This window comes from Sarcophilus harrisii, chromosome 2 (genome assembly GCF_902635505.1).
Source record: "Sarcophilus harrisii chromosome 2, mSarHar1.11, whole genome shotgun sequence".
Lineage (NCBI taxonomy): Eukaryota > Metazoa > Chordata > Mammalia > Dasyuromorphia > Dasyuridae > Sarcophilus > Sarcophilus harrisii.
Genome location: NC_045427.1, coordinates 540,170,334 through 540,184,254, shown reverse-complemented (window position 1 = coordinate 540,184,254; position 13,921 = coordinate 540,170,334). Strand labels below are relative to the sequence as shown.

Sequence of the window (13,921 nt, the reverse complement as noted above, 5' to 3'; positions counted from 1 at the left end):
GTCAAAGAGAGATAATTTAAGAATCATTGCCATTTCTGAAAACCATGATTTAAAAAAAAAAAAAAAAGGCTGGATAACATACATCAAGAAACAATCATTTATCCAGTTTCATTTGAATTAGAGTTTATGAAAAATAAATCTACCACTTAACTTCTTAACTAACTTAAGAATAGTCCAACGACTGTTACTGTATTGTTACTTTTTGCTTAATTGTTTTACTTTGTTTGTAATGTCAGAAGAAAATGGCAAATAAATATTAATAAGAAACAGTACAAGGTAAGATAGAAAGAATTCATTAAATTCCTGAAAAACTCCAAAAAGAAAAGTATTATAGCCCAAATCCAGAGGTTCTGGCTCAAAGAAAAAAAAATATTGCCAGAAAAAAATTGCCAGAAAAAGGCAATTCAAATCCCAACAGATCAGAATCACAAAAGACTTGGCAGTTTTTGTAATAAATGAAATCATAACTTAACCTGCAAACCTTAGTAAAGATCATACTCATATTAAATGTACTTCTTGAAAGAGAGGACTTTTCAAGTATTTATGGTAAAACTTTGAGATAAAAACATGTCAAGAAAAAGCTACAACAAATGGTGAAAAAGATAATTTCATAAGTTCCTAGATTATGTGAATTGAAACAGAGAAGTGAGTATGACTAGAAGAACACACACACACACACACACACACACACAAACATACATACACATGTATTTTATTTTACTCAATAAATAATACTCAATTAAAATACTTAATAGAGAAAAAAACAGATCAATAAAATCTCTCAATATAAGCAAGTGAGGAGGGTTAAAATGGAGGATAATACTGGAGAAGGGGAAAAGAAAGAGAAGGAAGGGAGAAAAAAACTAAGGAGGTGCCCATCAATTGGGGGAGACTGAATGGTTTGTGTTATATGAATATAATGGAATGATATTACGCCCTAAGAAATAACTAAAGATATTTCAAAGAATCGTAGGAAATGAACAGAAATAGGAGAACAATTTTGACAATGAAAAACTATTATAAAGAAAAATAACTTTAAAACATTTAAGAACTCTAAATCAACCCACATATCTAGAGGATCTATGATGAAATATGGGAGTCATAAGGTATCTGAGCAATTATCTAAGTTTTTTTTTTTTTCAGGGGTACTTCATTCCAAGAAATTTATACAAGAAGAACCCTAACATTGTAAAACAGCTCTGAAAAACAAGAACTCTGATCAATGCAATAACTCTGCTCTGTCTCCTGAGGAACTTTTCTGAAGCATTTTGTCAGGGAGGGTTAGTGAGAGTGATTAACCCCCCCTCGCCCACCCAAAAAACAAACAAACAAACAAAAAAGCCCAACCCAACCAAACCAAGAACCAAGTGTGCTATGCAAGGGGAGGAAAGGGGGAGGCTATTGAAAAATTGTTAAATTGAAAGAACCATAGATAAGCAGCAATTTTGAAAGTAACATTTTGGAATTGTGTACTTTTTAAAAGAGCAGTCAAAATGGAGATTTACAGTTTAATAGAATTCTTATGTTCTATGTATACTGAAATGCTTTTTTTAAAAAAAGTTTTTAAGTTCAAAATTTTAAAAAAAGGAAATATTATTTATGGACTAAAATATGTTTCTTTTACATTTTCTTGCTGATTAAACAGTCTATTTTATGTTTAAAACAAACAAACATGAATAGTCTAGCAAAACAAATCAAGTCCATGTTCATGTTCAAAAATGTATACATTTTTAATTTTTCACCTGGATTTCATCACTACAAATAATAGTAGGTAGTTACTATATTTCAATCAGCCTCTAGATGTATGGTTGATAAGAATTTGTAAGTGTTTCAAAGTTATTTTTCTTTGCAATATTGTTTTCTTCATCAAAATTGTTTCTCCTGATTCTGTTGACTTCATGCTATATTAGCTCATGACTTCTTAGGATTTTCTGAAAATAATGTCTTTAGTCATTTCTAATGGTGCAGTAACATACCATTATATTCATGTAACACAATCTATTCAGCCTCCCCCAATTGATGGGCACCTCCTTAGTTTTCCTCCCTCCTTTCTTTCTTTTCTTCTCTACAGTATTGTCCTCCATCTTAACTCTCCTCAACTACTTCTGTACTAAGTAGTTACTTTTTTTCTATTTATTTTTTCTGTTGAGTATTTCCAAACCAAACTCATATGTGTGTGTGTGTGGGGGGGGGGGGAGGTGTAGTGTATAGTTAACCCTTTCCCAAATTATGAAGAATAAGTAGTACCCCATTTTTTCTTTCATTCTAATGTATTATTTTTGTCATCTTTTCTTTCACCTCTTAAAAATCCCCAGAAGAAAACTAATTCTTTCCTCAGCTTTTTATATAAGATTCTGATAGTCCTCACTTGTTTCTCCTCTGCCTGTTATAATTAGCACATTATCAGTGTACAGTCTTTCCTAATTGTTTGAATAAATTTATCTTTCTAAAGGTTTTTCTCAAGTTTTAATGTTTACATTTCCAAGTTCCTACTCAGTTCTGATCTTTAGGTTATAAATGTTAGAAAGACTCTTTTTCCATAAAAAGTGCATTTTGGTTTTTTTGTTTGTTTTATTTTACACTGTAGGAAGGTACTCAGCTTTGCAGGATAAGTTATTCTTAGTTATGTGCTCATATGTTTTCTCTTTTTCAAAACTATATTCCAAGATCTCCTTTCACTTACTGATCTTGATTGATCCCTTGATACTTGAATTGCTTTCTTTTTGGATGCATGCAGTATTTTTTAATTTAATTGGGAATCTGAATTTGGACTATGACATACCTAGGACTTTTCCTTTTATGAAATCATTTTAATTTTTATGTTCTCTGGTTCTAATAGATATAGAATTTTTTAAATTAATGATTTTTAAAATTATGTTATTCATGCCTTTTTTTTTTTTTAATCATGGTTTTCAGGGAGTTCAATGATGATTCTTCTTCTTGGCCAGTTTTTTATATTAGAAATCTTTCATTATCTTCTATTTAAAAAAAAAATCTTCTGATTTTTGTCATAATATTTCTTGTTTTCTGAGAGAATCATTGGTTTCTGTTTGATCTGTTTTGGTTTTCAGGGAGTCCACTAGTTGTGTAAGACTTACAACTTGCTATTCTAAAATATTTTTTCTTCTCATTCTTTCCCCAAGAGTTTTTATTTTATTTTTCATCTCTAGCATTGTGCTAAGCACTTGTGTAGACCTTTGGGAACATTCATTTTTCCTTGAGACTTTGCATTTTTTAATTGAGTTATACTCTCCTAGTTTGGATTTTGAGGTATCTCTGAACCCATAATAATTCTTAGCAGTTGATATTTTATGTTTACTCATTTTTCTAACATTAGTTCCTGAATGGGAGCTTTCTACCAAAGCTAGACTCTATTCCCTTTTGTGCTTTTGGATGAATGGTCAACCCCTTGACTTATACCACCTTGGCTGCTACATTGATGTTCACTTCTAAGGTCTATCTTTACTTTTTCCATTGTCTTAATGGGTAGTTTTTAGTTCCCCTGGATCTTTGATAGGGTTCTGGTTCTTCAAGTCTTTCTATGGTGTTCCATATCAGAGTATTAGGGATTTTAGAACTTTTCAAGCATTGCCAAATCCATTTTCTTCAAATTATACAGTGTTGATTTCTGAGTATTCTGGGACCTTCTTGTGGGAACCCTTCATTCTTATTACCTCCAGATCATGCTACAGATATCTCTGGCACTTCTCACTGGGTGAAGTTGTTGTTTTCTGTATCCTGGTATTATATTCTAATATTGCCTATTGGCTTCTGACTGAATTTTTGTGCAGTCTTAAGTTGGATGAAATTACTGTAGTTTTTCATTGGATTTTTTTTATTATTTATACGGTGCTATCTTTAGTTTTTTTTTTTTTTTTTTTAGTAGAGCAGGTATGTAGAAGCTGTGTTACCCTCTTCTATTGAGGGAGCCATTTTGTTTGGAATTTCTATTCAATATCTCCAAAATCCTCTTCTGATTATTAATTTTAGAGGCAAGAAAAATAAATATTAAAATTTGAGAAAGAAAATTATCACTGAATAAAGAAGTCTTAAATATTTAATTTCCAAAATGATTTAGGGATTTTCCAAAAATATTAATTAAACATTTTATTTACATTTTTTATCTGTGAACTAATCAGAGGCAAGGAATCTAAACTGAGGAAATAAAACTTGGGGGAAACAAGTAAGTGGTTGGGATATTTACCCTTATGTACTCCTTGACATTTAATTAAGCATTTTTGTACTAATAAGAAATTTATGTTCCTTAGGGAAAGGACCAGGGAAAAGAAGAGGTCCTACTATCAAGATTTCTGGGGTTCAAGTCAATGTTAAATCTATTATTCAGCATGAAGAGGAGTTTGAGATGTTGCACAAATCTATTCCTGTGGATCCTGAAGAAAAAAAAAAGTGAGTATATATATCTGAGTATGGTGGGGGTATATATATATATATATATATATATATATATATATCTTAGTAGGTGAGGTAGACTTCATTTTAAAATTTATTTGTGCGAATGTTTACTCTTTTTGGCATCTTTTAATATATATAAATTACATAATGATTTTCCTTAATATATTAAAATACTGTACCTACAAGAACAAAAGTTTCTTTTTAAAAAATATTGAGAGAAATTCCTCAACGATACTCTTTTGTATTTATGATTCATTCAGATATTGCTTAACCTGTCGTGTCAAAGCCGCACATTTTGATGTAGATTGGGGAGTGGAGGATGATTCTCGGCTATTATTGGGGATTTACGAACATGGCTATGGCAACTGGGAGCTAATTAAAACAGATCCAGAGCTGAAATTAACTGACAAAGTAAGTAACTCTGTAAGACTGGAGATGTCTAGCATTTTTTTTAAAAAATGGTAAATTATTTAATATTGAAGATAATTTATTGATATTTAACATTAAAATCAAAATAATTTTGCGAATGATTTCTTTTCATTCTTTCACTATGTAAACATCCATTTCTGGTGGAATATGGTAATTATTTCTCAGTTTGAAGATCAAGAAGAAAAAGCAAATGAAACTCCTAAATACTTTTGAAATTGTGGGAAAAACTTAGATGTTGTTCTGAGTAGAATTTTAAGTCTGATTTGTCAGTGGTCAAATACCCTTACAATTAATACCAAAGATTGATTTTTTCCAGGCCCATTTAATGGCTCATTACTTCTAGCAATCAATTTCTCTCATTGCACACAGATTCACAGAAATGTGAATAACTTTGTGGAGTTTTTTGTAATGGTATTTGACCTTCAGCTGAAACCTATCTCCTGAATGTATTTAGCACACAAATCATTCTACATAAATATTACGGTAGTGGCTTAAAAAAAAGGGGTCAGTGAGGAAAGCAGAAAGGCTTAGACTTCAGCAGACCAGTTGTGCTCCTGGCAGGGCTTTTCCTGGCACGTCAAAACAAAATAATATTTATTCAGTGTGGTTTTTCAGAGGGTAAAAACACCCTGTCATAAACACTGAGTTCAAATTCAGTCTGGGCTAATAAGTCCAAATATTTTAGCAGGGAATGGATCATATCCTGGAATAGCTCAGTGCTCTCTGGCAATGCTTTAAGAAGCATTTTAAATCTAAAATGAAGCTTTAACCTAGCTCCAGGGATTCCCTGCTCCTGGAAGGAGGAAATCCACGACGGCTGGGATGCTCTAGCAGATGAAGCCAACAAGCTCCCCCTACCTGAGTTGTTCTACCCTGTTAACAGCACAGGTAGGAGCCAGTGGGAGAGCTGGATTTCTCCATCCCATTTTGTAAAATGAGAACAGCTCATAAGGGATTTTAGTGTTTGGGAGCCCTGAAAAAGAGACAGGTTCTGAGACTTTTTTTTTGGGGAGGGGGAGGGAAGAGCATTTTGTTATTACTATATTGCAGTAGAATATTTCCTAGCCAGCTAACCTTAAAATGGGGTGGTGGTTCTCTCTTTTTCTTTTTCCAAAGATATTACCTGTTGAGACAGATAAAAAACCTCAGGGAAAGCAGCTACAAACTCGAGCTGACTACCTGTTAAAGCTGCTAAAGAAAGACTTGGACAAAAAGGAGTTGGTTAAAGAGGGTGAAGAGGTAGGTAAAGTTGACCAGTCTTTGTTCCCAAGGGGAAGCTTCTATAATTAAATGACTAGAGTGTGGAGATGCTGTGGATATAATAAAAACCAGTATTAACCTAGATTGGAACTTAATTCCCTATCTTCCTCCCAAAGATAGTCTTAAGGTTTTAGCGAGTTAGTTTATTATAAAAAGAATTTCTTTAAAACTTAGCACAGATTGATATTTGTGGAATTTTAATGACACTTTCCCTTGAGGGATTCATGACTTACCAGCCTTCTTATTTCCCAATTACTATATCCTTCTGTATCTTTCTCCATTCTTCCTTTTCTATCAAAACACTGCCAGATTAGGTATTCTATCACTTAAACTCACACACAACACACAACACACACACACACACACACACACACACACACACACACATACACACACACCAACAACATTACTCTCTACAGTTTGGATGTGATATTAGATTCCTATAGTGAATATACATTGGGTCCCCTAATCATGTTATTCATTACATTATGTCTAGCTCTTGGTTATTAGTGATAATGGCCTATAGAAATAGTATTTGGTAATTTAAAAAGACTAATGGACCAAAAACCTGTCTTAAAATAAATTCAGCCTTTTAAATGAAGCTTAATGACAAGGAAATTAATAATTCATTTTAGATTTTTTTATGTTTTTAACCACTCTTTTTCCAAAAAAAAAAAAAAAAAAGTGGTTATGAAATTGAAATTACCCCAAGTTACATAACAGGAGGAAGGGGCAAAAATCATGGAAAACTTAATTGTCATTGGCTTATCAACCCTAGATTACTGTTTTTTTTCCCTTAGAACATCTAAATTCTTTTAGAAGTTACAGCATATCCTTTTTCTAAAGGTTGCTCTTTGTTTATTCCTTCTGAGTTTTTGCTAATTTCTGTTAGAATAGTAAAACAGCTATAATTTTAAGGAGTTTTAACTGTAAACAGGCTCTGTTTATGCTCCAGTTACATTTTTGATTGACTGTTTCATTTTTAGTTATAGCTATAGTTGAGACCAGCCATATGAAATACAGAAAGGCTCATTATCAGAAAATTAGTTATTAGGGTTTTTATTTTTTTATTTTTTGTGTGTGTGTGGCCAAAGCAAATTCATTCAGCTATGTACTCTGTATTGGTAGAGGAAGTACCCACATGGTAGAAATCACACATACTTGAAGTACAAATATTGGAGTAAGTTTTATCATTAGTGGTTCCTTCCCTTTCAATAGACCAAATTAAAGAAGCGAAAGCCCCGTGTGAAGAAGGAAAACAAGGCTCCTAGAGTGAAAGATGAGCATGGAAATGAATTCTCATCCCCTAGGCATTCAGACAATCCATCAGAAGAGGGGGAAGTCAAGGTAGGGGCCAGATTTCAGTAGTTTAGTTGAAACTTACTGTTTTGGGCTTTATAGGGAGAGTGGAAAAAATCCTTAGAATGCTCCTGGGTCTAAACAACTAGTCAGAAGAACAGAGTTTACTTTAAGGAAAGAAAAAAAACAACAACATGCTATAGAGACATTCACTATGTAAGTGGTTGGGGATAAAAATCTGGGATCTTTACTCTTATTGTTGGTACACAGTTTCAGGTATGTTTTGGAGTAATTATTATAGGCCAGAATTGATCCATGGTTACACATTTGAAGTTATAGACATGAAGCAAGAGATGTGAGACTGCTCACTATTCACCAAACATGTATTGAGTGCCTACTTCATGCAATGCCATTAGAATATTGCAGGGCAGGGTACTTAAAAATAAAGGTCTTTTTTCTTAAAGCAGTGAGTGACCTTGAAGCTTTGTTATGATTTTCTAGATACCACCCAAGTGAATGGTTAAATTAAATTTTGTGGCAAAAACTCATAGTCATGTGGAATTTCTTTGATTCTTAGGATGATGGCTTGGAAAAAAGCCCCATGAAAAAAAAGCAGAAGAAAAAAGAAAACAAAGAGAACAAGGAGAAACAGATGGGTTCTAAAAAAGAAAAGGAAGGAGATAGGGAAAGAAAGAAGACAAAGGATAAGAAAGAAAAGGTATTGTTTCCTTTTTATACATCAATAAATATACATCATTTGGAATTGGTTTTTAGAAGCTGGAAATGATAATGAGGTTTTCACTCTTGGGTTCTAGAGATACTCTTGTGATCTAGAGAGGTTTGTTATCCTTGGAGAGATAGAAAAACCTTTCTTTTTACAAAAGGAGAACACATTAAATACTGACAATTTTATGAAATTATCTTAAGTGTTTATTCTGGTTTTTTGCTATATATTTTGAGGTGTAGGTATTTGGATCAGGGAAGAACATAGATCTAGAACTCAAAAGGACCACATGGTTCAATCCCCTCATTTTATAGGTGAAGAAACCATCTGAGACAGGTTAATGGAATTACCTATAGGTTATCTAAGTAGCATTCTGAGGTGAACCCTGGTCCTTTGACTCTAGAGTCATTTCTCTTTACATTCTATCATGTGACAGGAAAAGAATCAGAAACCTGAAGCAGATTCTGAGCCATTTCAGTAAAAAGCAGTCTCCTTGACAAATTAGCTTTGGGAAAGAATTGAATTCCTGAAAATAACATTTGATCATTTAGCTTGTGGTGAATGTGAAGAGTCTGCCTGGTTTTTGAGGGAAATATTTGATTTTAGCAAGGCTGATTAGCTCTTCCATCACCTTTGATTTCTTTGTTAGAGTTGATAAGAGTATATTATATTTGGAAAGCATAGAATCTATTGGGCCTATACAGATATTGCTTCATTTGTCACCTTTCAGATTATTTTTTAAAGGGCACAGAAGTAAATCTTAATTTAAGTCATCTTTAAGCATGTAAATAGAAGAAGACCAAATATGATTTAATTTCACTATCTGATGTTTATGATTAATTAGTTTCAGTCTTCACTAATTTGTGGGATATTAGACAGTGTTTTCCTGGAGCTCATTTATCTTTTTGTAATGTGACAACATAAATGTAAATGTCAAAATTTCACATAGTGATTGCTACATAGAAGAATGACCACATTTAATGATTTTTTTTTAAAGCCTAAAGCAGGTGATGCCAAAGCTGGGAATAAATCAAAAAGAGCTCAAGGTCCTGTCCATATTACTGCAGGAAGTGAACCAATCCCCATTGGAGAAGATGAGGATGATGAACTGGACCAGGAAACATTCAGCATAGTAAGTACTAAAATTGGATAGCCCAGAGATTCCTGAAACAAAGGCTAAGTTATTTGCTAGGACTCTGTTCTCTGGATCTAGTCATAGATTTCTTAATACAGTGGAATAAAAACTCAAATTCCTAATATGGTATTTTCAAAATATTAAACTAGTATTTATCTAAAGGACTTTATTTTGAGACCTGGGGAAAAGAAAGATGTTTTTTGGTTAATGAAGAAATTTCTTAGGAAAGAAGTTTCTAATTTTTCCTTTTCCTGATTGAGAATGTTGAATTGTCTTTTAATGTAATTTGCAGATCAGAAATTCTTAAGATCCAATATCCTGGTTAGAATTCAGAAGGTATTCAATGGAAGACAAAATCTTAGATAAAGATTGATAATCATGTAGTTAGGTATTTATTATGCTAAATAGACCCGGACAAGATAATGCAGGGGTTAGAATGCTAACTTTAAAGTTAGTAAGTCTTAAATTCAAATCTGATCTCAGACATTAACTATCCTGGATAAGTCACTTAATCTCTCTTTGCCTCAGTTCTCCTCAATTGTAAAATGAGGATAGTAAACACTTACTTTGCTGGAATATAAAGATCAAAGGAGGTAATATTAGTAAAATACAGTGTTTGGCAAGTAGTAGGGACTATATAGATACTTATTCTTTCTACATAAAACAAACAAAAAAGTTAGGACTCTCATGCACTCAGGCATTCATGAACTTCAAATTTTCTTCAGTATATTATGTACATTTTTGTGCCATGTTTTATCCACTTAAATAATGAAATTTACCGATTCCTGTGGAGTGGAACAAATATTTGAATGGTGATATTTCAAAAAGATAAGTGATATGAACTTAAAATATAGGCAAATAAGTTTGAGAACATGGGAGGTCCTCTAGTATCTTATACGCCAAGGAAATACCAACAAATCTGATTGATCCCATAACAAAATGTGATTTATAGGGCAGGGGAACAGATTTGTTGACCTTAGGTAAATTGTTTTGGAAAATACTACATTGTGTAGAAGAGCAAAGCTGCTTGTTTCTTCAGAAATAAATCCGGGAACATGAAAGAAATCAATGGCCTATCGTTCAAACCCCTCTGTAGACTGGTACATCTCTACTTTTTAGTCTTCTTTCCCAGTACTCTTGACTTATAGAATCAGAAATTTTTTGAGCTGCAAAACACCTCAGTGGGCACTAGTTCAGTTTATACCTTAATAGGAATCCTGGGTATATCTTACTTTGATAGATAATTATCTAGCCACTGCTTTAAAACCTCTAATTATGTGGAACCCAGTATCTTCCTTTTCTGGATAGCAGTATTTGTTAGGACATTTTCATTGCTCTTGGTTCTTCAAGTCTGAACCTTTTTCTAAATAACAGCTCTTCAAATATTTAAAACAGCTATCATTTTTCACCTCACACCCTCTCCTTCTCTTCCTTTCTCTAAACATTACTAATTCTTTAAAACATAGATGGAGCATGGATCAAGGTGGTGTCTGCAATTCTGGTTCCCTTTGTTTCCAGCTTTTTCTAAACTGTAGCATCCAAACATGATCAATGTCCTAAGGTGGACAAAATATAGCAAAATTATTCTGTTCTTGATTACAGAAGCTGTGCTTCTTAATGACATCAGCTTTTTTGGGTACAGTCATAATTTTCATTTATATTGAGTTTACATTCCACTAAAAATCTTTTGGACAATTGTTGACTTAATTATTTTGCATGTATTCTATATTAGTTATGTTGATATTTTGAACCCCAATATAAAACTTTATCCCTGTTGAACTTCATCTGATTCATCCCTGTTGTAACTGTCAAGGTGTTTTTTGGGATCCTAACTCTATCATTTAGTGTATTAGTTATTCCTTTCAGCTTTGTGTCATTTGTAAATGATGATCATCCTACCTATGCCTTTATCTTAAGTTTCTGATAAAAATCTTAAGCAGTATAGATCCCTAAAACACTTCAATGGGTGATAACCTCTATTTTGAGCACTAAGGCCCCTTGTATTTGCAGTGAGTAGCTTTGCTTGCTCTGTTCAGGAAACAGCCTTTTTCCCAGAGTTTGCCTTCTGAGCTGGCACTGGAAGTTCCCCCACTGATTTGCTCTTCCACTGAGTCAGGATTTGAGGGTCTTAATTGCTGATTGGCTGTGATTAAGACTCTCTCACTGGCTGTCCCAGAATCTGTCTGAACTGAGCTGAATACTTTTTTCACCCCAGTGAGACTAATCTTTCTTAAAGTTTTTCCAGTCTATCTTGAGCCTGGAGGGTGGTTTCATTCTGTCAGACTCTGTGTAGAAACTTGGTTTCATGTGTAGAAATGGTTTTCAAGGGAAATGGGGAGAGCTCGAGCAGCTTCCTGACTCCATCATCTTGGTGTAGTAATAAATAAATAATAATAATAAATAAAAAGTAAAATTTCATTTTATTAGATCCATCCTAATGTTCTAGCCTGTCAAGATCCTTTTGGATTCTGACTTTGTTAATCTATCCCTCACAGTTTCGTGTTATCTATAAATTTAAAGAACATACGATAAATGTGTTTATTTAAGTCATTGATAAGAATGTTGAACCGCACAGGTTAGAGTAGAGATCCTTGGGATTTTTATCTTGGAGACTTCCTGCCACATTGATCTTGAGCCATTTACAACTATTCTTTGAGTCCAATTAATTCTAAATCCATTTATTAATATCTAATCCATGTTTCTCCATATTTTCCACAGAAACATTATGACACTTTATCAAAAACTTTATTAATGTCTAAGTAAGCTATATCCACAAGATTTCGGTAAGTTATTTAGTTAAGTAAACCTGTCAAAAAAAAAAAAAAAAAAAGATACAAAATTAGTGTAGCATGACCTGTTCTTGATGGAACTGAGCTGGCTCTTTTTAATTTACTGCTTCCCTTTCTAGGTATTTGCTAACTATCTTTTAATGACCTTTATTAAAGTTTCCCCAGGAATCAAAGTCAAACTAACTGTGGTCTAGTCTATAGATTTTGTTTTTTTCTCTCCTCTCCCCTCTCCCCTCTCCTCTCTCCCTTCTTCCCTCTCCTCTCTTCTCTTTCTCTCTCTCTCTCTTTTTTTTTTTGAAAATCTGCATATTTGGATTTCCCCAGTATTGTAGTACCTTCATTTTCCATGATCTTTTAGATGTCAGTAATAGTGATTTAGTTATCACATCTGCCAATTCTTTCAGGTTAGGAGAATATAGATAATTTGAACAAGGGGTCTTGATTTCTTTAAAGCAACTAGGTACTTTCTTGCTCTCTTTTTACTTATAGATAGCAACCCCCTGTTAGTAATTTTAATTTTGTCATATTCAGTAAATCATTCTTCTTTACCAGAAAATGAAATAAGATAAAAATTCATTAACTCTGCCTTCACTTTGTTTTCTGTTGTCATTCTTCCATTTGACCCAAGTAAAACTCAGATCTTTTCTTTGATCCTCCTTTTTCTCCCAACATAGCTAAAAAAAAAACAAACCTTAACTATTTCTTATATGGTATATGCACATACACAAATATTTTATACACACATACACATGCATACGTAAACATATATTTTATATATTACTTTGAAAAATGCTGAATGTCTGGGTTTTGTTTTCTTCTATGCATTTTAAATAATGTTTCAATGGCTTTCTTTTCTTTGCTATTACTATTTCTCTACTCCTATCCCAAATGAAAACCGAGAAAAAGATAACAATCAACCCTTGTAACAGATAGGCATAGTCAAGCAAAATACAGTAACTATGTCTGTTAATATATTTCTCTTTCTGTACCTTGTGCCATCACCTTTTTGTTAGGAAGTAGGTAGCATTTTTCACCAGAGTTCAGTTGAAAACTTGATTGAGCTTTGCATCGATCTGAGTTCTTACATCTCTCAAGAGTTTTTATTTATTTTCTTTTTAAATTAGATCTAAAGATAGATGTAATTTTATTTTGTATGATTTCGAGGTCTGATTTTTTTCCTTTCTTCCGTTCCCCCCCTTCCTAATACTGCAAGCAATCTAATATAGATTTATACATGTATAATCCTGTTAAAGATATTTCCACATTAGTCGTGCTGTGGAAAAAAGAATGAGAACAAAAGGGAAAAACCACAAGAAAGAAAAAGCAAAACAAAAAAGACCTCCAAAATGAAAATAGTACTATGGTACTTCAAGGAGCATTCAGATTCCGTATTTCTTTTTGGATGTGGATAGCATTTCTCATAATGAGCCTTAGGGTGCAGAAAAGACATTGTGTGTGTGTGTGTGTGTGTGTGTGTGTGTGTGTGTTTTGATCATAGTTATTATAATGTCTCTTCAAAGTTGTTTGTTTTTATAATGTATAAATTGTTCTCTTGGATTTATTCATTTCATTCTTCATCAGTTTACAGAAATTTCAGTTATTCATTCTTACAGTATAAATTGTTCTTTTGGTTCTGTATACTTCATTCTGCATTAATGATGTAAATTTTTTTTATGTCTCTTTGAAATCATCATTCTAAGTTTCTTGCCACATGATGCCATTCTAACACATTGATATATATCACATCATATTCAATTGTTCTCCAATTTATGGGCATTCCCTTAGTTTCTGTTTATTTGTTTGTTTGTGCCCCCACAAAAAAAACTTGTGAATATTTTTGTACATCTTAGGACCTTTTCCTTTTTCTTTGAT

The 13,921-nt window shown here is 32.9% G+C and overlaps 1 protein-coding gene across 8 annotated transcripts in view; it reads left to right on the top strand.

Moving 5' to 3' along the window:
• Positions 1–13,921, top strand: part of CHD2 (chromodomain helicase DNA binding protein 2) — a 187,260-nt gene that overhangs the window by 154,219 nt on the left and 19,120 nt on the right. For 7 of the 8 annotated variants that reach the window (XR_004232431.1, XM_031955533.1, XM_031955534.1 and 4 more), the window contains 6 exons: positions 4,269–4,407; positions 4,674–4,824; positions 5,959–6,081; positions 7,321–7,449; positions 7,979–8,119; positions 9,123–9,257. Coding sequence is in view for 7 of the 8 variants with exons in the window: in XM_031955533.1 (XP_031811393.1) it covers positions 4,269–4,407; positions 4,674–4,824; positions 5,959–6,081; positions 7,321–7,449; positions 7,979–8,119; positions 9,123–9,257 (818 nt within the window). In the remaining variant the exon portion in view is untranslated. The remainder of the gene's footprint in view (positions 1–4,268; positions 4,408–4,673; positions 4,825–5,958; positions 6,082–7,320; positions 7,450–7,978; positions 8,120–9,122; positions 9,258–13,921) is intronic. The other variant, XM_031955540.1, reaches the window with a different exon arrangement.